At 35.5% G+C, this 26,492-nt stretch overlaps 3 protein-coding genes and 1 long non-coding RNA gene across 14 annotated transcripts in view; 1 reads left to right on the top strand and 3 right to left on the bottom strand.

Annotated features, from left to right (window-relative positions):
- The window catches only part of aire (autoimmune regulator), a 46,103-nt gene extending 43,000 nt beyond the window's left edge, over positions 1 to 3,103 (bottom strand). For 2 of the 3 annotated variants that reach the window (XM_087238466.1, XM_087238465.1), the window contains exon 1: positions 1,493 to 3,103. In XM_087238466.1, coding sequence (XP_087094592.1) covers positions 1,493 to 1,639 — 147 coding nt within the window. In that variant the 5' untranslated portion in view covers positions 1,640 to 3,103. 3 annotated transcript variants of the gene reach the window in all.
- LOC148679736 (uncharacterized) overlaps positions 1 to 26,492 on the top strand; it is an 807,653-nt gene that overhangs the window by 15,070 nt on the left and 766,091 nt on the right. The window lies entirely within an intron of this gene.
- rab6bb (RAB6B, member RAS oncogene family b) lies at positions 8,771 to 15,049 on the bottom strand. 2 transcript variants are annotated; one of them, NM_001013467.1, is given in 8 exon segments: positions 8,771 to 9,104; positions 11,245 to 11,311; positions 11,523 to 11,616; positions 11,728 to 11,839; positions 12,022 to 12,127; positions 12,222 to 12,275; positions 12,369 to 12,427; positions 14,841 to 15,049. In NM_001013467.1, coding segments are annotated over 8 exon segments (627 nt in total). In that variant the 5' UTR covers positions 14,911 to 15,049; the 3' UTR covers positions 8,771 to 9,039.
- Positions 17,176 to 26,492, bottom strand: part of espnlb (espin like b) — a 59,288-nt gene continuing 49,971 nt past the window's right edge. For all 8 annotated transcript variants that reach the window (XM_087240742.1, XM_087240743.1, XM_087240745.1 and 5 more), the window contains 2 exons: positions 19,641 to 19,814; positions 17,176 to 19,547 (listed from right to left, as the gene is read on the bottom strand). In XM_087240742.1, the coding sequence (XP_087096868.1) occupies positions 18,060 to 19,547; positions 19,641 to 19,814 (1,662 nt within the window). In that variant the 3' untranslated portion in view covers positions 17,176 to 18,059. The remainder of the gene's footprint in view (positions 19,548 to 19,640; positions 19,815 to 26,492) is intronic.

Here is a 26,492-nt window from a genome sequence, read left to right as displayed (position 1 = left end):
ATGTTCAAGAAACCAGTCTAAGATGATTCTCGCTTTATGACATGACGCATTATCCTGCTGGTAGTATCCATCAGAAGATGGGTACACTGTGGACATGGTTAGCAACAATACTCAGGTAGGCTGTGGCGTTGACACAATGCTCAATTGGTACTAATGGGCCAAAAGTGTAGCCAAGAAAATATCCCCCACACCATTACACCACCACCACCAGCCTGAACCATTGATACAAGGCAGGATGGATCCATGCTTTCATGTTAGTTGACGCCAAATTCTGACCCTACCATCTGAATGTTGCAGCAGTAATCGAGACTCGTCAGATCAGTTAATGTTTTTACAATCTTCTATTGTGTAATTTTGGTGAATCTGTGCGAATTGTAGCCTCAGTTTCCTGTTTTTAGCTGACAGAAGTAGCACCCGGTGTGGTCTTCTGCTGCTGTAGCTCATTTGCTTGAGGGTTTGTCATGTTGTGCGTTCAGTGATGCTCTTCTATATACCTCAGTTGTAACAAGTGGTTATTTAAGTTACTGTTGTCTTTCTATTAGCTCAAACCAGTCCGGCCATTCTCCTCTGTGCTAGCCATTTGCGCCGAAAGAACTGCCACTCACTGGATATTTTCTCTTTTTCGAACCATTCTCTGTAAACCCAAGAGATGGTTATGCGTAAAAATCCCTGTAGATCAGCAGTTTCTGAAATACTCAGACCAGCCCGTCTGGCACCAACTAACATGCCACTTTAAAAGTTACTTAAATCACATTTCTTCCACATTCTGATGGTCGGTTCAAACTGCAGCAGTTCATCTTGACCATGTCTACATGCCTAAATGCATTGAGTTGCTGCCATGTGATTGGCTGATTAGAAATTTGCGTTAACAAGCAGTTAGACTGATGTACCTAATAAAGTGGCCGGTGAGTGTATCTATAAATGGTTTTTGATGCAATACACATACTCTATTTTTTATTTATTGGTTTTAATAACCCGCCAATAGAAGGTAAAAAGATACCAGTACAGAGATCCAAAAGGGCCATTATAGTTTCCATTTAAACCATTATAATTTCTAATTACAGTTAGTGCTGGGCAAAAATTAATCGTGATTAATCGCATCCAAAATAAAAGTTTGTTTTGACATAATATATGTGTGTGTATGGTGTATACTTATTATGTAGGCATAAATACACACATGCATGCATATATTTGAGAGTGTTTATTTATATTTAGATATAAAATATATACGCATATGATACAAATTATATAAAACATTTAAATATTGTTTTTGTAGTTTTGTTTCCATGTATGCGTGTGTATCATATATACATAATATGTCAAACAAAAACTTTTTATTTTAGATTAATCACAATTAATCTTTGCTCAGCACTAATTAAAACCATTATACATTGTGTGATACAATCATAAAAAAATGTTTGTTTTATTTTCAGCAGGGATTTTCTGCATGTTGACCTGAAATAGTGTTTTGGTATGTGCAGTAAATGTTCACCCTCAGGATCTGTTCTGAGATGACGTTGTGATCTGCCAGTCCATACAGCAGTGGGAAAGGGTCATGAATTGCCATCGCGATCTCAGTGCGACAAGCTCGAAGCTGTGAGCGCAGGTCAGACTCTTCAAAACTCTCCACCTTAGACATGCTTCTACTCAGAGTACTGAAGGAGTCCTGCTGTATAAAGCACAACTACAATCACCCTCAGCGATTTTATGTACATAGAATTATCATTTTAAATGCAATATTGTGTCAATTAACTTTTGTGAAACTTAAAGAGCCCCTATTATGCATTATAAAAGGTCTCCAACAACATGCTAATATGCATGCAAGGTCAAAAAAAAAAACTTTCATTGTCTTATAATATGCATTTATTTTTACCTATTTAAAACAAAGACTCCCATATGATATGTTTAGCGATTCATTTGTTCCCAAACCGCTCCTTTACATGAGGCCAATCTGCCATGATTGGTCCTATGACCCAGTCTGTTGTGATTGGTCAACTGTGTTCAATGCGAGACAGACAGAAATGCCCACCATGGCTACAGTATGAAGTAGCACAAAGTATGTGAGAGCCCAATGCAGGAATGCAATTAAGCAATGCAGTTAAACACCAGCATATTACTCTACTCTTAACCCTAACCCCAAGTAATAACAACAACACATTAAGTATTAATCCACACTGTGGCAAAAGTTGAACTATTTTGAAAACTGACTGCGCCACACATGTGAGGAACAGCTGATGGTGGCCACAGCAAAGGCAAACGGCTGAGGATCACAAGTTCAGGAACACATTTGCATCGGTGAAGGAAGAAGCACGCATTGCGTTTTCAACTTGGTTTTGGATGCATTATTTGAACAGCCCCATAAAAGTTTAACCAGAGAGATACATTACAAGCACTAATCTGTAACAGATAAGTGAAAATATTAAACAAATATTTTGCAAACTACACAAAACGAGGAAACAATTTTAATTAAACTTACATGTTATGATCCGGAGGAAGAAGAAACTGATCCATATGAACTGCAACAGTTACTGACAAAGTCTCATACAAAATAGTCTCTGCTGCTCCTTCCTTTAATAACAAATGGTTGATGAATCCTGCGTTACAGTGTAGGTTATTGTATCAAAAATCAGAAAAAGGACAGGAACAAACACAGCACTAGGTTGGCTATACTGTGGTATTGTGAAAATGAACTTTGACCCTTTATTCCCAGCAGCCGAATCTCCATCTGTCAGTAATCGTCATCTTTGTGTCATGGTCAGTCCCATGAACCACCGCGCTTCACTAGTGTCTGAAGGGAAAGGCGCGTTCACGTTTAACCGGTTCCGGCACTTCATATTTAGTGATGTACTTTATTGACGTTGTTGCGTTCTGGCAAAAGATACGTACCCAACACGATTCATGCATTTGACTCTGAGTCGATTATTTCGTTAAAGAAGAGTTTAGTTTTAAAAACGGTTCACTTTCAGATTTAAACCTCAGCTGGATGTTTTCATTCACTGTGTTACACACTGCATTGAAGTTCATTTTCAAAAACCCATAATAGTGGCTCTTTAAATATGGGTGAAATAATGCTCCATCACCATTATCAAAACAGACATGTTTATCATCTAAAAATAAAAAACACTTATTCTAACCTGTCCTTAAAATCATGCTAAAATTGATCTCATTTTAAATGATTAAAATATTTTTCTGACAAATGGCTAAAACCAAAGTGGTTTAAAGGTCAGTATAAAGAATTCAAATAAGAATTGAGTGTTTTAAAACAGCCCTATGTGATCCTTAAGAGCATTTTAATGTGGCATCAAATTCTAAAATGCATTGGAGGATTTACAGTAGACTATTGTTAGATTTTAATAATTTAATAAATTATGGCAAATTGTATGATAGTCATTGTTTATTGCTAAGGATAAAATATACAGTAAATAAACCAACAAACAGGACACATTCTAATGTACAAAAAGCTGTATGCTTTCATTGTTTAAATGCTCACTATTATTTTCATTAATATTTATTTTCAATCCATATAAATACGAATTTGTATTTACATAATCCATAGAGCATTACTATGAAATGAGGTTTACATTGCGAGCTTTTGAAAATTCTCATGAGTTAATTTATACAGAAGCATATTTGCTCATGTGCAAATACATTAGTTCAGTCAGTACTGAAGCCAAAACTGGATCCTATCCAACAAAATAACTCACAACTGCCCAAAACTTAGTGGCCAATTTTTTATGTTAGAGAAAAATATTCAATTAAAAAGTTAAAAAAGAGCAAAAACAAAAAATATATATAAAAAATATGAACAATTCTGTTCTGTTCTGAGCATATATCATGTTGTTTTAGCATTTGACCCTTTTTCTTACATTCAAAGAGTAATCAACAGGAAATATTAGTTTTGCTGCAGACCCCCTGAGTACCACAGACCCCTAAACTACACAATTAAACACTATCAGCTACCAAGAAACCTTTAGCGATAACTGGACACATTGATTTTCTTGTCTGATTTGAAACAAAGTAGTAAAGATTAGCATGGTACTTACAACAGATGCTGGCGATGAGGACTAGAGATAGTTGTAATCTGTATGCTGCGTTTCTTTTATTTGCTGTGATTGACATGGCTTATGTGTGACCGCTGGATAAAGGGCACTTGTGGTCTTGGCCTCCAGGGTCCATCGATTCACAAGACCTTTAGTCCTTCTCTGATAAGTGATGACATTGAATTTCAATTTACAGTTAAAACACTGTACAGGTTGGTCAAAAATACCTGGCCCTCATTTGTCCGCATTTCTGCTCATTGGTGCGGTACGGCTTGGAAAGTCCACAGTTGGGCAAGAAACGATTTCTCAATCATGTGAGCATCTACTTTTAGTCACCTGTCTCTCCCGAGGAGTACAGTTTCCATACCAAGGGGAATCCCAGTATCAGTGCCCTGCAAAAAATGCACTTGAGGTGGATTAGGCATTAATGCAGCAATTGTAATGTTTTATGGGAATAAATCTTCCAGCACGCTCCAGTTCTAATTTATTTTAGCTTTTAATAAACTCAAGAACATAACATTGTTATAAATGTTCATGAAATAATGAAACAGGAGATTAAGATGAAGAGTGAATATTAAAAAAGTGCCATCATTTTCTTCCCCTTATTGTGATTCTAACCTGCAAGATATTTCCACTGTAATGATAAAGAATCATGGCATGTTTTTTAGTTTGTCTGTGTGTGCCCCTTTTGTGTGTACCTTGTAAACCTCAAGTTGTTAACATTATTTATACTGAATAGTATTTGCTGCTTGAAATCATGGTATCAAATGTTCTTTAATTGCTGAAGCTTTAATAATGATATTGTATAACCACAATATTGACTTAAGCTGCATTTTTTAAACGTTTAACAGATTTGATAATAAAAAAATGAATTTCTTTACTGTATATAAATGTTTAAAAAAGATTTGACAGCAAAAGCATTATGAAATGCCATGCAACACTTTACATTAAGGTCTCATTAGTAAATTTTAGTCAAGACTCAGAAAAAACTTGTTTATTATTAAAAACTTGTTTATTATATTTACTATGTTAATATTAGTTTACAAACACAGCACACATTTTTACAAATTTTTATTATTATTATTATTATTAACTCGATTTACAGTAAAAAATGAATCAATATAAAGTTTATCATTAACTGTTTGTGACCTTTTTTTTAAATGTATGTTATCAGATTCCTTAGAATCTATCTAAATTTTTTGTAATCAAATACTATGAGATTTAATAAGTAAAAAGAAATGAATATTCAATAAATATATCTATCTGTAGTAAAGGCCAGATTTAATTATTAAATTAGTTAAATTCTATGAGATTGGATTACTTAATATCCAGGGGCAAAATTGACGCAGTTTTTTATTAATACATTGGATTTAATACATTGGATTTATTAATATAACTACATAAACTACCGGTCAAATGTTTGAGGGTTTTTTTTCATGTTTTTTTATTTTTTTTAAAGAAAATTAATCTGTACTTTAAGGCAGCATTTATTAAATGCAAAAAAAAAATTAAATAAGTGTTAATTATTGATACAAATTTTGAGTAACTGCTTTCCTATTGTATGTCATTTCAAATTAAATTATTACTCCAATCATTATTGCTTTTATTACTATTACCATTAATTAATTAAAATATTTATATTAAAATTTGATTTCTGAAGGATCATGTGACTCTGAAGACTTTAGTAATGAAGCTGAAAATTCATATTTAAAATCACTGGAATAAATGATTAAATTAAGTTATTTTAATGTGCAGTAACATCTTACTATTTTACAATTTGTACAGTATTTTGATTAAATAAATGCATCTTTGGTGAGCAGGACAAGTTTATTTAAAAGCATTTAAAAATCCTATTGACTCCAAACTTTTGACCGGTAGTATACATCTTGTTCTTATTGGTTTCATTTATGTTTAACTTACAAATATCGATCACATGGAATTTATTAGCTCAATTATGAAAAGTATGGACTCCAAATGGATGGAAATATTGACATATTGACATATATTGAAATATTGAAATATTGACATTGAAATTACATAATTGTGTCACTTTCTCTTCGCTGATAAGATATACAGTCAGGTACACAATGTTCCTGTGTGACTCCAGGCGATACTTCCATGTTTCTTACCACCTCAATCTCGATTTTGCTTTTAAAATGGCGGCCGCGTGAAATCAGTCTATGGTCTGAGTCCCAGCTGGGCCAGGCGGCATTTCTGTGTGGAGTTTGCATGCTGCTTGTGAGTGTTCTCACGGAACACAATCTCACAGAAATTTGTAAGTTTTTGATTTAATGGCTAATTCGTATGAATTTGTACGATCTCATTCATACAACTTAGTATGATTTCCTTATCCCTTTTGGGTTTAGGGGTGGGGTTGGGTGCCACGCCTCGTTTTTACAATCTGAACAAATTTCTATGAATTACAATTATGAGTAACGTTTCCTCATGAGATCAGGCTGGAATGTTTGCACAGTATAGCTGAATTGAGTAAAAAACTGGCCTACATAATGAATGAATGTGTGTCAATGAGGTGTATTTGTTGCCTTTGCTTGTTTGTTAGAATTTGCTCTAAATTAAGCAGTTGAAGTTTTAAATATGATTTATGAATAGTATTAATTGTGTCAAATGATATTTGAATAAATGTTTTTGTGTACAGTATATCTGACCATTCTGTTCATTTTGATAATGGTACGATCGCTTTAATATAAGGGCCAGGTTTTGTTTAGTTTGAGAGTTGTTGTGTTTTGGTTTGTTGCCAAGAGTTTTTTTTTGTTTTTTTTCTCCTCAGTTTCAAAAAAGTGTTTAGAAAAAATCCGGACATACACAAAAATATGGCTAAACGCAATATCACATATAAATATCACATTAGTACAAAGTGTGGTATTAAGACATGAATTTTATTGATTTTTTTTCAGACAGATGTCATGCTCATAAATGTCCTTACAGAGTGAATAAAGAGCCAACTACACTGCTCTACACAACCCTACGGCAACAACTTTGACAGATTCAATCCCATCCCGCAATCAGCGGCGACTTCCTGTTATCACACACAACCTTCCTCTTCTGCAACTCAGACCGCTGTGAACTGGCTAGATGGCGTGAACACGACTATTTAATCACCAATCAACATCATAAATCCATCAGCTGTCTGGCCGACCGGTCTGTGACCACCTCTCAATAACGTATGTGTTCTCAAGGTAGCCATACAATGAAAGCTTTGCATTGTGATGCCACAATAACAGAAGGCACAACTAGTGTACAAAAAGTGAAAGATGTCAAAGCAAAGGCTAAACAGAGGCTTGAGAAATGTGAAAGATGACATACTTCGTGCCCCATCAATGCAAAACCTCCCCGCAATGAATATCAGCGGCTTTCTTCCAACACCAAACAATTCAGTCACAGTTTTTCCTCATGTCCAGTTTTCTTTGAATTAATAGAGTTATTGGCACCGGAAAGAAACTCTCACTAACATTAAATATATTATAAATACCTAATATTTCCTAAATGAATCTCTATACAATCTGTGGTGTTAATCAGTGCATTTATGTAAACAATTCAAATCTAAAACAACAAAGAAAACTTTAAATATTAAAGATACTATGTTTCTTCAGAGGTTTGTAAACAACTCACATTTCTTGAACGTACTGTTGCGATAAAAGCAGAAGTGGACTTCAGGCGGGTACATTCTCTCAGCTCAGTGCTGTTTTAATAAAAAGGTCTTCGTGGATTCTCTGAGATGAAAGTGTTCACTTACAGCTAACGTTTTCAATCTTAATCTACACATCCATTCGACATGTGCGGGAGACTATGAGAGCTTCACTACATAGCATATATGACGTGGATACGACAATCATTTGTCTCTTTCCTTACTTCAGGATGTGGTGAACCAAACGTTTCCTTGCCATAACCCAGAACAAAGTGCATGTATTTGAAATGAAAATCTGTTGTTTCCTAAGGCTCACCTCAAACGAATGATCTCATTCTAACTGGATGCAAATAAATAATATCTTGAAAAAAATAGTTAAATCAACCCACATGTCTATAGGGTTTTATCAGGAGTGATAATGGATGAGTAAAACCGTATAAGGCAACAGCAAAATGCCCAAATCAAAAGTAATACTACCAGTGTATGGCTACAGGTGAGATCGAGAAAATAAAAGTGAAGCCCTTGTCGTATTGAAAAAAGAAGAAGAAGGAAACAGAAACGTTTGTACAGGTAAACATAAACCACCACTAAATGATGAATGTTCACAATAATATAAATACTATATACAATACAGTACCGCCTGGCGGATCTTAAGTGTATACATGAAGCTAGCAGGAAAATCCATTGGTACTTTGCAACAGTGCCGCGGCACTTTAAAGGTTAGCCGGGTTAATACACACACCTCTGGTGGAGGCCGGTACTGGATTAGCATGTAGAATGTACTGTATACACAGACCCACACTAAGACTTTAAACAGACTTCTCTCTTTTTTTTTGAGTTTTTTTGTTTCATCATTAATTCAGAGATCTTCGTTTCATTACTATTAATGTGTTTGGACCAGAAGGACATGACAGATTCTAAAAGTTGTCTCACATGCATGCTATAGACGAAAGACAGTTACTCTGCCGTCCGCCTCAAATCTTAAACATATTTTTTTTTGTGAAGGCATCATTTAGTGCTTTTTTTGTAATGTACAAAAATACAAAACATAACAACCCATAACTCACTCTGAATGTTTTTTTTGTTTTTTTTGGCCGAAGATGGTACACATGCCACTTCCCGTCTTATATGAATCTGTAAGCTAGTCACTTTGATTTACTTATGATATTATTTTGGCAATTGAACAGACAGTGTTGACTTTTTTTTTGTTCTTGCAACTGAGGAGTATAATTTTAGACCCATTCAGAGAGATGTAAAAAGCCTATATCCGATCATAAAGTTCAACTGGACGTGGACCCATAGGAAGCAACAGAACAAGCGTGTGGTGTTAATGAAGGTCCAAACCACTTTCTACTAACAGGAGCAGCCGCTTTCAGTGGCCGGAGGATCTGGCTGTTTGTCCAGCTTAATGTCAATCACTGGGAGAGAGTTGTGTGTCAAGGAAATCAAAAAAATTGTGTACAGTATGTATCATTAAATTACATCCAGTTGAAGTCAGAATTTTTAGTCCCCCTGTTTATTTTTTCCCCAGTTTCAGTTTAACGGAGAGAAGGTTTTTTCAACACATTTCAAAACATAATAGTTTTAATAACTCATCTCTAATAATGGATTTATTTTATCTTTGTCATGATGACAGTAAATAATATTTGACTAGATATTTTTAAGACACTTCTATACAGCTTAAAGAGACATTTAGAGGCTTAACTAGGTTAATTAGGTTAACTAGGCAGGTTAGGGTTTTAGGCAAGTTATTGTATAACGATGGTTTGTTTCGTAGACTGTCAGAAAAAAATGTAGCTTAAATGGGATAATAATTTTGACCTTAAAATGGTTTTTAAAAAAATGTAAACTTTTAGCTTTTATTCTATTTTTTAACTTTTATTCTATTCTATTTTCTAGCTTTTATTCTAGCTGAAATAAAACAAATGACTTTCTCCAGAAGAAAAAGATATTATCAGACATACCGTGAAAATGTCCTTGCTCTGTTAAACATCATTTAAAAAATATTTTAAAAAGAAAAACAAAAATTCAAAGAGGGGCTAATAATTCTGACTTCGCCTGTATAAAGCGCAGCTTTATCAATATTGGTTCCTATTAAAACCATTATTGGGATCATTTGAATGAGTGATTTGTAAACTAGAGACTCACTCTGATCAGATCATTTGAAGCAATGAATAATTAACTGGAAACACATTCTGACCAGAGTCTTTAAATGAGTAAATTATTAACTAGAGCAGAGATGCCCAAACTAGGGCCTGCAGGCCAAAGTTGGCCCATGGTAATCTTTGAATTGACCTATCTGAGAAGCGAGTGAAAACGACAGGCATTAATTTATTTATATAGATTTAACAGATATTGATTTTACTGGTAAGCTGCAAAACAAGCTAACTGAAATCAAATGTGGTAAATGAATGAGATTTTTTGTTTTATATGTAAATAAAGTCAAGTACAGTGCAAAATACATTGGCAACTTGACTAGTGTATACAGCATTAAACTCCATTGTGTTATAACATACATTTCTTTATATTGTTATAAATTCATTATAAGATATAATGCATTAGGTAGAACGATCAATTTAATGTTAGCTATTTATTTTTAAGTATTATTAAATAAATTAGGAAATGATGGCAACTTTAATGCAATATAGTTTGCTATATTTACCTTCAGCCCACAACTCTCAAACAAGTTTAGTTTTTGGCCCATCATAGAAAAATGTTTGGGCACCTCTGAACTAAAGACTCAATCAACAGATTTTATTGGTATACAAATATATATTATAAGCAGATTTGAATGAATTTATAAATGTTAAAACTAATACTAATAAATACTGCACATATATTGATGATTGTTAGTTAATTTCAACTAAGGCTGACAATTATAACCTCATTGTAAAATGGCTTACTTTTGTCTCTGCATCTTAAGTTGGAAAATAACACATACAGTAACTCTTTTAACCATCATAGATTCATTTTGAAAACGTAGCCTTATATACATTTCTGGAGATCGAGAATTATGTAGCCAGAATTACATATTTAGCCAGGCTGAATTTTATCTTTAAAACGAACGCTATGGGGTTTGAGTCCGGAGAAGAACGGTTCTAGAAAACAGGTAAGACAAGCCAAAAAATCAAATAAACAAGTAAATAATAGGATAAGAATGAGGTAAAATCTGAAAACGTGGTAAAAATTAGGCAAGAGCTTTTCTTTTTCAGCATTGCTTTTTAAAACTGTTGGTTTGCTTTAGGAACGTGGGTGGGCAGGTCAATCTGTGCTTTTGAAAACACTATTGGTTGGTTTGGGGAAGGAGGAGGGTGAGTCAGTCGATTGATCAGTCAGTCAGTTGAAAGTGGCCTCTGATGGATTTACGCAAGAAGAGCGGGCGCCAACGGCACTCAAGAGAAAAATCTGAGAAAAGCATACACAGCAGTGCTAAGACAAAAACTGCAAAAAAAAAAACATAGCTCCTGGAACGTATTTGGCACTCTCCAGAAATGTATATAGTGGTACATTTTCAGAATGAGCATGGGTTGCTTTTAAGTGTCAAGCAGTAAAGGATACTTCCTTCTTTGTTATTATCATCCAAGCTCTCCATACCAGGCAAAGCAGCGGCCACTCGCCGAAACAACTGTTAAACAAAACAGAGAGAAAATATAATCAGACCAAGACTTTTTTTTCCAGAGTACCGCTAACGCCCTATGGGCAACAGCTCAGTGGCTAAATCAAATCTTTTTAGAGCTTTTCATGTGTCATGTTTCAGGGCACGAGCTCGATTAAATTACTCTATTGGATCAAGTCCATTTGCCATCGAGCCGACAACGTAGCGCTCTTAGACTCACCTGTTTAACATTATTGCCGGTCTTTGCACTAGTCTCGATAAACATCACATTCAACTCTTTGGCCCGCTGCTCCCCCTCCTCTATAGTGATTTGCCTATCAGAGCAAATATCATCATTATTTGTTACAATTTTGTGTACATTGTGTAACATATATAACTTAAAATAAATACTAAAAATATTATGTTAAAATTACAAATGACTCCACCTCTTTTCCTCTAGATCTGTTTTATTGCCCACCAGCATGATAATGACATCACTTCCCCTCTCTGTTCTGACATCATCAATCCATTTAGAGGTTAGCTGGAATGAATTGATATCTGGGGAAGAGAAGGAAAAATCTTACTCTAATTGGAGCCTGAGGCGCTTTGTTAAATGCACATTTCCATAACTGAAACATAAAAGCTGTATGTGTGTGTGTGTGTGTGTGTGTGTGTGTGTGTGTGTGTGTGTGTGTGTGTGTGTGTGTATGTTTGTGTGTGTGTGTGTGTGTGTGGCTTACTTGTGATATCATACACCACCACAGCCACTGTGGAGTCTCTAATGTAGCTCGGGATAAGACTCCTAAAACGCTCCTGCCCTGCAGTGTCCCATAGCTGTAACCTCACCTGCAAAAATACACAAGACATTATAATAACTGCGGACATGTAATGTAAACTAAACAAAATGCAGCTGAATATAATTAGTTTAAGGGCTTCTTACAGTTCGGTCCTCCAGATACATGGTTTTTGATAAAAAGTCAATGCCAATAGTTGCCTGTGATGGTAAAGCGATTGATAGTAAGATTAAAACATGAACAATCATATCTGAAAAACTATATAGCGTCTGCACTGAAATACAATATTATACCTGATAAGTGTTGTCAAAACTGTCATACATGAACCTTGTTATCAGCGATGTCTTCCCAACTGTAAAATAAACCAACACAAAACAGGAAATCACATGCACTGAAGTGACTAATGACTTGTTTGTCCTGACACAACCCTAAACATTAAAATCTAGTCATTGAATTAATTTTCCTAGTACTGGGTTGCAGCTGGAAGGGCAACCGCTAGGTAAAACAAATGCTTGATAAGTTGGGACTTGATGAATAAACCCAGCAGGCACAAAACATCATAAGACGTTATTATTAGGTTAGATTTAGATCGCGTCAGGTAATCAAAATTCAACGTCTAACCAGCGTCTAAGGACAACGTTATTTTGACGTCAAATAACGTTGATATTTGGTTAATTTTAGGTTGTGTTGGAAAGTGACCAAAATCCAGCGTCTGATAGATGTCATAGTGGTAACATCCACCCAACGTCAAGGTGTAACATGATTAGACGTTGATATTTGGTTGATTTTTGGTTGATTTTAGGTTGGACGTTGGACATTGACGTCGGCCTGACGTTGGGTGCTGACGTCAACCCGATTTTCATTTCCAAACAAAATCCAACATTTTCATGACTTTGGGGTACGTTGGGGTACAACGTCAATATGACATCATGTAGATGTCATGTGCCTGCAGGGAAGGCACTAAGCCGAAGGAAAATGAATGAATAAATAATTGAATTACTCTACCCTACAGCAAAACATCCTCAAAACAAAGCACAATCTCAACTTGCGTCCTTCATAAAGCAGCATGTTTTCTCACAGGATCACATCACACAGGGAATGTCATTGGAGTTCACTGTCATTAAATGGTGTGAAAATGCAGCAGTGCATGAAGTCACTGTGACAGCAAAATTTCTGAGGACACATTTCACACACTAGAGGACTTCTCTGTTCAGGTCGGTCTGGTCGGGCCTGTTTGTCAGGCTGAGGCGAGATACTAAAATCATCAATTGCCACTATGCTGATAGTTATGCTGGAGCTCATTGAACGAGAGGGAATAATAGTGCCATTCTTCTGCGGCTTCACTGAAAGGACGATGGTTGTTCTGCTGATGTCTTGAAACAAGATCATACAAATCTGACCAGCAGTGAACTTCAGTACCATGGACAGCAGAACACAAGTGGTCTTCTGACTTTAAAAGGGACAGTTCACTTAAACTGTCCTCGCTTCCTCATTCCCATATTGCTCCAAACCTGTATGTCTTCATTTCTCAAGTCATTATGTGGAAAAAAAAACATGGATAAAGAGTGAAACTGCCATTCCAACATCTCGTTTTGTGTTTCACAAAACATGAAAAGACTAAAACTATCTATTAATTATTTATTTTGAGCAAGGAATATTTTTAGCAGATAGCCTCCATATGACCATATTTTATTTGCAATGGTTTTATGATTTCAATTGGATGAAGGTGTGTGCTGTTGGAGCATTTAGGTAATTTCGGTAATATAGTCTTAAATCTAATTAAAAATGATTCAAATTACAAATATAATACTGTTATACTGTATTAAGGGCCTTCTTACTGACTGGCTCTCCACATTCTCTATACAAACAAACATTGAATAGTCAAGACATAACCACTGTATTACAAGCTATAAGCATTACTATGTAATGTACAGCAAATATATGCATACTCCAGACGAAATATATCTCCAGGACACGTGAACTTTACGGTGACGCCATGCTTAGTGTTATTATTTTCCACGTTTGCATGTCCAGTCACCAAATGACAGACATGATCTGTAATGCCCGTCTCATTACATCTTCACAAACAACGACAGTGCCACTCATTAGACCATCATCATCCAGCAAAATGAACAAACCACGATATGCATTGCCATTTCTAGACTGATCTTACGAATGCTCAAGGAAAGATGCGTGAGGTTTTTATTTTTGCTCGGCTGAAGAATCCCACAGACACTGACTGCCAACCTGGGTGTGTCTCCAGTAGACACACGGGAAATGCAAAGCCTCTGCGCCTTTCTGTTTCGTGACACACTGAATCACTGGATGTTTACAGAAAGGTATATATAAATAAAGCTATTTCAATCTCTTTCGACTGAATAGCCTTACATATATCATTCGTTTTGAGTGATTTACAATGCGCTAGAAGAAGAACGATCAATAATATTATCAGACCTCCTGCCTCCACTGGAAAATGCAAGTGACAATCACAACAGAGTTGTTGAAAGAACGATTATATGACGTTATATTCACAGATGGGTGTTCGGTAGTGTAATGACGCGGCATAGCTATACATTTTCATGACTAATCAAAAATTAAACGAATGCAACCGACTTGTTTGACGGGGAGCGATAACATCGCTTGAAATAACACCACGAACAAACACAAACACAAGAAGGCTCGACAACATACTAATGTACTTCATGCATGTGTTGAAAGGTGAATGGGTTCGTCTAAACCCAGTCGTGGCAAACCCAAATACTCACCGCTTTGCTCCCCTAAAAAAACAAGTTTGAATTTCCGTAAAGGGTTCCCAAAGTCACTTCCCATGGACATGATTGCTTTAATGACAAAGTTGTTATGGATCAATATGTACAGGTGGCACCAGTCTTGCGAGAATGCAGATGGATAATCTTCGGTCGCGAATCGATGGATATTGCAGTACTGCTCCGCGATGTCAATTCTCCGGCTCAGTGCGCATGCGCAGCGGCGGCGATACGCCCGTCTGATATCACTACTGTGTTTACGGAAACGTCCCTCGTAAACTCTGCTCGCGCACTAAACCGCAGGCCACGCATCCGTGCACAAATGTTTGCATGTCGAAGTGCAACACATTTTTTTTATGTACTTTAAACGCCTTTTTGTGTCTTTTGCAGATAATTGAAGACTGCGTCTAGACTTAGCTTTCAGTATGTGTACAAGTGAGTAGGCTACATGACATGAATTATAATTGAAAGGAAGGTTTTGAACAAAATGTTGCAAACCCTTAATGCACATATAGGAAGGCAAAATACATTAAACTTAAATTACTTTCTACGTTAGACTAAATAACAGTAATATATAATAACAAATATTACCCCTGGTAATTTATTGTAGCTATCAAAAATTATATACAGTAATTTAATATAGAAGCATAAAATATTAAACCTGGTCGTTTAATATAGAATTACAAATCGTATACACAGTATTAATATTAAAAGCATGAATATTGAACTTGGTCATTTATTGTATTAAAAATTGCAGTAGTTCATATAAAGCATAAAATAATGAGAATGGTTTTATCTACTGGGTTTGCCTTTGTAGGGTAAGTAAACTATATATATATATTTTTGTGTGTGTGTGTGTGTGTATAGCTGTCTTTTAACATTTAATTAATTTATATTACCTTGTAATTACAATTACATTCTATGCACCGAATATTTGTGTTGAGATCATAGTACCCTGAAAACTTCAGTGCATGTAATATACCCTGACAAGTCCATTTGCCTGCAGATTTCTCTGACATTCTCAACATCACACACACACACACAAAAAACATCCTTCTTGTTTGGTTGTATACCGCTGAATGATGCTCTCTGGATATAGCAACACATTACACAAAGGAGCAAGTGAGTCTGTTGTCAGAAAGGATATAAATACATAAATAAATGTTTACTTACTGTACTGTAATTAGACATGAGCCAGTATAGGATTCTGCCGGAATCATATCCTTAGTTAAAAAGGTCACGGTTCGACGGTATTGTAATTACTGCTCTAAAATAAGTTCTTTTTAAATGTCTGGGTAAAAAAACAATAACCCTTTCCCTCTTTAAAAACAAAATAAATTTGATTTCAGGAAACATTTACAATATTTTGGAGCAGTAAACATGTTAGGCTAAATAATTAAAATAAACCAATGACTTCTGCTAGCTAAATTTGTCAAAAAAACAGATTTCTTTACAGTTAAAAATGGCTTCTTTCGATATATTTTATGCTGGAGATACTGTTGTCCTAAAAAGCATAAGCATAAATAAAAAAATAATCTTACAGATACCATAAGAAGGGTAAAATTGTGGCGGTTTTAAAACCTTGACTTTTCCAAACCGTGGTATACCTTGAAAACGGTTATAGTTCCATGGCTAGTTGTAATACATATGTGCAGAAACACTATGTAACTTAGCATATATGTGTGCTATACTATTGACTAGCTGTTATTGAATGAGTGTAAAAATGACAACATACAGCATTGTAAAAAAAAAAAAACAGGACACTCAAATGTTTGTACTTTTTCTATATCGGTTTTGTACTGTATCAGAACTTTAATATCCATGAAGTATTTTTTTTATCATTTCAGCAGTTTGATATCAAGTAAGAGAGAGCCATTTTCAGGCCAAGAGATTGCATTAGCATCCCAGAGCAAAAGTAATTTCCTTAGCTTGAGTTAAGGTTTCCTTGTTTGTGTATTCTGTCACCAAGCTCGCTGAAGACATTACTCCCAACATATCTTGCTTCGTAAATGTATTAAGTGATTTGCTGCTTCTGTATACAATAGATATCTTATCCCAAGTGTATGTGCATTGTACTTCTCGTTTGGACTATACGGTGTAGCGTTTCTGTTATATAAAGAGTGTTATACTCAATCCTATACATGTTTTATCAGTCCCTCAGGGTGGTCTGAACACCCCTGCTGGATACACACACACACACACACATGTGCACACACACACATGCATCCACACACATACACAGCTGTAAATGTATTTGAAGTACTGTAGAACTTTAAAGGAAGTTTATGAAAAGGTAGGAGAAGACTCAAAAGTGATTATTCTCATGAAATAGCACTTTCCAAACATCGGTTTATTTATACAAGAAAGGGCAGGCATCAAAATTTGTGGAACACACATAGCTGTAAACATTTTTGGCCAGATTCCTAACAGGTAATCATGGTATTTCTTTATGGTATGTTTTGCCTGACACAAAGTTGACGTTAGTTTATCTGTATTCAAAATGCTTTAAAATAATTAGAAATTATTTTGTATTCACAATAATTGCCTGTTTCTCAATTCCAAGAAAGCAGAGAACGCACTTGCGTTCTTGTGGAGACAGGTCTTGCCAAGTTACCTCGAAAGAAAGAACTCAGGAGACTGCGAGAACACAGAAAGCATCCTGTGAGAAATGAAATGCTGAGTTCTTCCTGATAGTCTCATGACCTTCATGCACATTTAACAGGAAAATTACATTACAGCATTCATACAGCGATTTATTGTTGTGTTTTTTTTTCTTTTTCAATGTATATAACATGCACAAAACCCTTACAAATATACTTTATACAATACAAATAAAACAGATTTTAATACGAATTGTGTTTATGCCTTTATTAAGATTTTCATGGTGATGTTTACTTTCACCATTTCATTTAGGGAAACTCCTGAGGTAAATAAGTTATAACTCTAAGCTTTAATAATAAATCCATATAAAATGCTGCGCTTCTCTACTTTTTTATGTAGTCGCAATGCCTCTGGGTGCATCTTCGATATCAAGAACACATCTGGGAACTTTTATGCGTTCTTACGGTCTTGGGTTTTGGAACTGAACTTTGGCAGTTGATGATGACGTTACACGACAAAACATGAGGACGCAAAATTGCTGAAGAACGCATATTAAGAAACAGCCATTATCTCAAACGTATTGTGCTCTAATGCACCATATAAACCAATTCAAAAAACTCAAAAATTAAACAACTCTGCTTCTTTCTCCTTCCAGAAGGTGAAACTTCGGTCAATGTATTTGCAAATTTCATCATTGTTAAACATTGAGAAATCATTGCTTCCGTCTCCATTGAGATGTCCTTCATCGTTTGGTGTGACATTCTCAATAATCACTTGTGGTACTGCATGGGAATCATTCACAGGCTCTTTAGAAATCCGACTTTCTTTTTTCCCAAAATATTGTGTTTTGATGTCCTCAAAACCATCTTTCCACTCACGTCTCCCAGCCTCAATGTCCCTGAGGACGGCCCGATGGAAGTCTCGGACCCTCTCCCAGGGAAAATTCCCAACGTGGTCAAACACCTCAAAGCACAGCAGGTGTCTCATCTTGCGCTCCTCAGCTGTGAGGTCCTGTTCGAGAATGTGAAAATAACCAAGCATGAACAGGTCAAGAGTCAGACTGTCGTAAGCAACCGGAGCACCATCCACTCGAGGAAGGAACTGCTCGGGCGAATAGGTGACTCGCTTTCTCTGGAGACTCCGGATCTGTCGTGATGGGACGCCTGAGGTGACCCGTTTCCAGTTGCCAATCATCTTATCTATTGCAGTTCTTTGCCTATAGAGATGATACAGTGATCTTGTTCCTGGCTTTGAGACTGGAGCTGTTATTCCTTCTCCTGTAAGAGTGCCAAGCTCCTGTTTCATCTTGGCCCGCAGTGATATTGCATATGCAGACCTTTTCCAGTGGCTCAAAAACAAGACAACGATACGCTCCTTCCGCAAGCAGGTGGTCTCCATCACTTTTGCTGCATCTCTGCTTGGTGCCTGTTGGCATTTTATGGCACTGTCATGAAGGTGATTTATGTCGGTGCTCTGGATTGTCCCCATGGGCTGCTCACATCCATTTGTCGATGTAGACAGCTTTTGCTGCCTTGTGTCGGATGTGTTGTTTAAAAGCCCGGAAAATGGGTAGATGTTTCCTATTTGACTCTCAAAGTTGGACCTCAGGTTTCTGACAGAAACTCCTGACTGCTGGATCTCCAGTTCCACTTTCTGCCTTCGTCCTCGGATTGAACTTTGCCTCTCCGGCTGGTATGTAAAAACCGAAGCCAGATCTGTGTTTGGCATCTTACAGATCCCATCCTCACCGTTTGTTTCTGAGAGATTTGTCAGAAGCAAAGACATGCTCTTTACTATATTTGAGATACGGTTGTACCACACAGGAAGAGGCAGAGATTCCTCCATGTTTGGGAGCTGGGGGCACTGGGTGTTGACGGTGATATTCACGATGGGAGCAGGAAGGATGGCCCTGAGCTCTTCGGCCAGCCGGGCAAGCTCTAGTTCATAGGCCTGGCATCGCTTTTGAAGGGAGATTGTTTCAATCTGTCCCTCCAAGTAGACCAGGTCATCCTCAGTGAGCAGCTCTCCAAAGGGGCCCAAAATGACATTGTGGACTTGGGAATACCTCCAGCCATCCACCTCAATGTGTTTGCCGCTGATTTCCTGCTGTAGATGAAATTGTTGTTATTGTCTGATTGTATGAGTGTAAATATAGTAGAGATTATACAGATTAATGTGAGAGAGGTTTGACTGGTTTACTTTTTTGTTGTGGTCATCTTCATCCTGAAGTCGAGCCTGAAGCTTGCGCACCATAACTTGCCTCTTCCATTCAGCAATGGGCCTGCCGTTCTCATCATGAGTCGGGATCAGAGAATCAATGTCAGCAAGATTTGCCTCCAGTGTCACAAGTGGACCAATGTCGTTCTCTCCCTTCTGCGAACAGATTCATACAATTACATTTTCATGCAAGACTCATGCAAACAACTCTACTGTATCAGCAGTGGGAACTAAGCATTCTGTAACTAAGTAGTTTTCCTCAGAAATTGTAATTTACTAAGTAGTTTTATAAATGTGTACTTTTACTTTCCCTTGAGTACATTTTTAGTGCAGTATCTGTACTTTTACTCCACTACTTTCCTTCAACCTGCAGTCGCTACTTTATTATTTCTTGTTTATGGGGATTAGAAAAATCAGTTCTGTGATTCTCGTCCAATCAAATTGCACATATAAGTAAAGAGGTAACTGGCATCATACTAAATTACCTCAAGACATGGGTGATTTATAATAGCAACAAACTGTTTGGAAGCATCAAAAGTGTTTAAAAAGATGTCCAAACAATTTACACGCATTGGCCCGGAGACTGTTTAGATGCATGTCACTGATGAGAAGATGATGGATGTTTACTGTATGATGATCTAAATGGCCTTAAACACCCAGCAGACACAAGACGTCTACATGATGTCAGATTGACGTTGGGCTCCAGTGTCTTGGGGACGTTGCATTTTGTTTAGAAATGAACATCGGGTTGATGTCAGAACCCAACGCCAGGCCGATGTCGGTGTCCAACGTCCTACCTAAAATCAACCAAATATCAACGTCTATTGATGTTACAGCTTGATGTTGTGTGGGCGTTACCACTATGATGTCTATCAGACATTAGATTTTGGTTGCCATACATGATGAATTAATGTCATTATTTGACATCAATATGACGTTGGTTTAAGATGTTGGCTCGACATTAGATTTTGGTCGCTTTCTAACACAACCAAATGTCAACATCATCTGATGTCATTATTGGACATCAAAATAACGTCATTAGATGCTGGCTAGACATTGAGTTTTGGTCACCTGACATCACAACCTAAATCTAACCTAATATTAATGTCTTATGATGTTGTGTGCCTGCTGGGCAATAACTAAATGCACTACAGAAGGTTACGTTTACACACAAATTATAAGTTATTGCATCTACTTTTCACAGTGTAATACTCACTACTCTTCAGTACTAGAAAGGTCTTTTTACTCATAGTTTGAGTAATATTTAGAACAGATAATCGGTACTCTACTTGCACAAGATTTTTAGGCAAGTAATGGTACTTTTACTTAAGCATGAATTTCACTACTCTTTCCACCACTTTGTATCAGTACCTTATCTCAAGTGCAAATTAAAAGATTTACTTTTAGTGAACATGCTGTAAAAGAGTCATTTTCAAGAACATGTCATATGTGTGCATTTATAATGCCACTTATTAAGAGCTCAAGTTAACATCAAGGATATATATTTGTGTATCTTTAATTTAATTAAAATTTTTTTAAGTTGCTTAATATATTTACTTCAGCTTTCTCAAAAATAAACATTCATGATCTTTAGGTTCATGCAGACTTTAAGTTTTTATACAGCACATTTAAAATGTGGTTCTTTCTAGAACCATTTAATAAAAAGGTTCTGCTATATTTACAAGCCAAATAAACCTAATTTGGTACTGTTTTAGTACTGTTTAGACATGGGTTAAGCAAAGTCAGTCCTGGAGGGCCGGTGTCCTGCAGAGTTTACCTCCATCTGTAATCAAACACACCTGCCTAAAGATTTCTATTGATCTTGAAGACACTGACGTTACGTGTCACAGCACCGTTTTTTTAAAAGTCCTGATAAACTGCTGTTAATTCAAATATTTTATGTCTTGTTACGGTAAAACAAAAGGTCAGCTGGTTTCCTGTGCATGTTTAACATTTGCCTTCATTATTAGAGTCATTATTCAATCAAGAAGTCTGCGGCTGTTCTCGGCATCGGCACTGAAAATGTGATAGTCGTCAGATGTGACGAAAGGTAAGGCTGATGGACGGAATAATAATATCATAATCTGCAGTGTATCCAGCTGACCAAGATTAACTAAACTCTCTGGTGTCCCTCTGTGAGGGGGAAGATGATCTCATCAGAACTCAACTCCAGCATTGAGGAAGCAAAGTCGAAGGTTGGTCAAATGAGCTGGTTGTGACCTAAATTTGAATTATTCTGTAGTTCTGATTAGCTCCGTTTATGGATAACACCTCCATATAACATGCAGACTTTCATATTTTAGCACTTTACACTTAAAAAAAATGTCTGCTGTTTGTTTATACTCATTCATTCATTTTCTTTTTAGCTTAGTCACTTTATTAATCTAGGGTCACCACAGCAGAATGAACCATAAACTTATCCAGCATATGTTTTACGCAGTGGATGCCCTTCCAGCTACATTCCATCTCTGGGAAACACATATACACACTCATTCACACTCATACACTACGGCCTACCCAATTCACCTGTACCGCATGTCTTTGGACTATGGGGGAAAATGGAGCTGTTTGTTCAAATTACTTAAAAACTAAAATTTTATTTTTAAAATTTCTATCTAAAATAAGCTGAAACTAGGCTGCACAATAGATACGGGACGGAAACAAAAGGGGGGTGGTGAGAGAACTAAGTGTTGCCAGGTGGTCAAGGCCAAAGAGAACATGCAAAATAACTTGGAGAAAGAGCTGCGGTGTGAACCTGCATCTCAGTTTGCACACTTTTCCTGGGTTAAAAAAAAGCATGGTGAATGAGAAGGACGGACAAATACACAGTATTCATGATGCAGTAGATAAACAAAAAACCCGCATGATGGTCTGCATCTGCTGAGACATTCAGTTGTTGCTAAGCTATTACATGCAAATGATCACCTTGGAATAAGAAGGTTCTATCTGCGATCTTAAGGATTTTGAGATATTGAGCTTCAAAGTTTTTGCATTCCATAAAGCAAACAATATGTGTTATACAGTTCTGTTTCATACATTAACATGACAGAGAGCCTAAATGCACTCTAAACGTAAATGATCAACATTCTCTTCAATTTAGAAATTGGGGTAATGCAGGGCAAATGCAGATAGAACCTTCTAATTCTAAAATAATTTTATGCATGGAATTATAAGGTTCTGCCTGGCAGATCACTGATTGAAGCATTACTTATCAAGAAATACATTCATTCATTCATTCATTCATTCATTCATTCATTCATTCATTCATTCATTCATTCATTCATTTATTTTCTTTTCGGCTTAGCCCCTTTATTAATCAGGGGTTGCCACAGCAGAATGAACCGCCATCAAGAAATATCATAAAAAGAAAATTAAAATTGGTGTTGCAACAACATGTTGATGCTTGAGAAAGTAAAATTTGTGCTCTCTATAACATTTATTAAATTTTTTAGGATGAATTTTTGTGATTTTTTTCTTGTTTAAATAATTTTTTCACCAAAATAGTGAAAACAGGCTTATTTTATTTTTGATTAATATTTTGGTCACCGGAACTTTTTTTTTTTTTTATAAAGTTTTTTAAAAACATTTTTTTCCCCTTTAGAAATAAAAAGATAATACTTTTATTTTCATGTGAAATATTGCACACACAAAAATTACAAACTACAAAATTTCAAGTCCTGGCTGGGTCAGGGAATAAACTAAATTGGCTGTTTTGTATAAGTGTGTGTGTGTGTGTGTGTGTGTGTGTGTGTGTGTGTGTGTATGGGTGTTTTCCAGTACTGGGTTGCTGTACAAATGTTGGATAAGTTGTCGGTTCATTCCACGGTGTTTATCCCTGATTAATAAAGGGACTAAGCTGAAGGGAAATGATTGAAAATGGTAAAATCCTTTCTAAGTTGTTTATGTACACTGTAAAAAGGCTGGGTTTAACATAAATTATTTGTGTTAAGACAACTGGAAGAAATTAGTTAACTTATTAGCATTTACTAATTTAAGTGGATTGACAATGAAACAATTAATTTATCCTCAAAAAAAACTGAATAATTGTGTTATTTCAGCTCATTTTAAATTAGTATTATTAGTAGTAGTAGTTTGAACAAAAATGTTTTTTTGTAGGCTTGTACTTGTCACTGTGAACATTTGCAGACTGTTTAATTTGATTTACTAAAGTTACACAAGTGGCAATTTCAAATCTGTCACATCAATAATGGATAGATGCCACATCCATAATGGAGCTTTTCTCTTATAAATGTAGAAATATAATAAATAATTATAAATAAATAATTGTTGTTTTAGAGAGATATAGCTCTTATCCTATTGGTTAGTATTATGTATTTTGGGTTGTGCAGTTTAATTCACATAATTTCTACAAAGTATGTTGCATAACATTAACTGACTTTTGTTTTGGTCACATCCATAGCGCATGTCTGATTTAAAATGTAAAAAAAATTACATGTTGATATTTTTTCTGATCCCTTATCTCTCTGCATAGTTGTTTTGAAAAATATAAACAGTTTCAATATACTGTCGACTTATACATTCTCTGTGAGTTTATGTTTTAGGTTTTTACTCCAAATATCACATTCATAATGTTGCAATTGCCAGCTGTTACGCAGTGGATCTCAAACTTTTTTCTGGCACCCACTCAAATGCCACCCCACCTCTAACTGGCAAATAAATTCCATGAAACCTATAAAAATGTAACAATATTGTTTTATATACTATAAAAATTCTTTAAGATAATGTTCTAAAATCACCTTACTATGTATTTTTTTGCCGCTGAATAATTAATAGAGAACAATACATCTGAACATAACTTTAGATAATAATAAAGTAATAAATGCAATATTTCAGTGATGCTGCTTTGTATGGACAGTTTATAATCAGTGGCTGCAGCAGAGTATGAAATTAACTTTTCGAGTAGGGGGCAATATTTGAATTCCTGGGGGCATTTTTTTAATGGCATAAAGGCAATTCTTATAATTACCTTTATAATTAAATGTATCTGCGTTGTCATTCATGTCAAAAAATGATATTAAGCCAATTTAAAATTCTATATGAATTATACAGTAAGAAAAACAGAAACTATTACCGATTATAGGACTGCAATAGGATAACGGACATCATTATTGTTGATTATTGCTTTTTAATATTGTAATAATGATTATTAGGCTATTATGTTAATTATTAGATTGCTTTTAAAAAGATCTTGGTATGGAGAAACAGCACATCATATCCAGGGCTACTCTGACAAAATATGTCTTTATTCTAACACTGTATTTGTGTTGGAAAAATCTAACAAATTGAATCTTGGTTTATTGTTCATACTGTTAAAATTGTCCATTGTACAGACTATGAGTAGATATTGTGTAATATTGTTTTGTTCAAATAACCCCAAACTTACATTATATATATATATATATATATATATATATATATATATATATATATATATATATATATATATATATATATATATATATATATATATATACACACACACACACACACACACATACATATACATACATACATACATACAAATTTTATTCAGTGTGTAAAGTGTTATGCAAACATATGGGTGTGTACACAACTCAAGTACAGCTTCTTGCTTAGCCTCATGTGTGCTGTCAGCCACCCCCTATATGAGACTTTTGACACACTGTCAGTTGAGGAACTATACACTTAACTGTGAATAAATCAATAGCATATGTATCAAACAAAAGCTAGCCCTTGAACACACTGAGAATTTCATGTTCCTTGTCAAACTCTTTTTCGTTCATTTTAGTGGATGTGCAGCATTTCTGACACACCTTAAACCCTATAGTGAATGTTTGTTACTATTGCTTAATATTGCTTGATCTTATATACCAAAGAGAATTGACATGCTACATATAAATCATTGTTGTAATGACTGAGTGTGTTTTGAATTATTCAGCCTTTAAGAACTTGCAGAAAACACTTCCTGCTTTGTTCGTTAATGGCTGGAAATAATAACATGGCCACTTATAGTATGATCACAGTGGAACTCAGCCTTTTAAAGTATACTCAATATGAGCATCCATACAGACATGTGCTTGACATGTGTGCACTAGATAGATGTAATCCTCAATCGGAATGTCGTTGTACTTGTTTTAAATAAAGTTGATATTTGATCTATCAGACTTGCATTCTACAACGCATTTCTGTTCTTCTGTATTCTTCAGAATAAAAGTTCTTAATTTGTATTGAAGGTTTCATGAAGAACATTTAAGATGGAAAAGGTTCTTTATCATTAAGGTGCGATATAAAAATGCTGGGTTCCACACAATTCCTTCAGGTTGTCCCAACACAAATTGATTGTTAACTTAATTGTTTTTTACATTTAAGTTGATTGAACATAAAACAATTAAGTTGCCCCAAAGAAAACTCAAGAATTGTGTTGATTCAGCTTGTTTTACATAAGTAGTTTGAACAAGCAGCAAAATGTTATTTTTTGTATGCATAAAAATCCGGATGTGCTGGATAACAAAATTTCAGTTCATAGAAACAATACTCTGCAAACCTCAAATACAATTTTTTTCCTTGTTCTTATGTAAATCCTTTGAGTGTAAAATCCTGGTTAAAAAAAATAATAATAAAAATAATACAGGCCAATTGGAACAATACATTCTGATGATCCACATGAGATCATTAATATGCAAGCCCCAGGCAGTGTTTGATTGGCCACAACGTTTCCTAGTCAGATTACAACAGTGAACTATATTTATTTATTTTTAGGTTTATTCATTCATTCATTTTCCTTCGGCTTAATTCCTTTATTCATCAGTGGTCACAGTGTAATGAACCACCAAC

Source organism: Danio rerio, chromosome 2, assembly GCF_052040795.2.
Source record: "Danio rerio strain M-AB ecotype USA chromosome 2, GRCz13ab, whole genome shotgun sequence".
NCBI lineage: Eukaryota > Metazoa > Chordata > Actinopteri > Cypriniformes > Danionidae > Danio > Danio rerio.
Note: the sequence above shows the minus strand (reverse complement) of the source record. Positions and strands in the feature narration are given on the sequence as shown.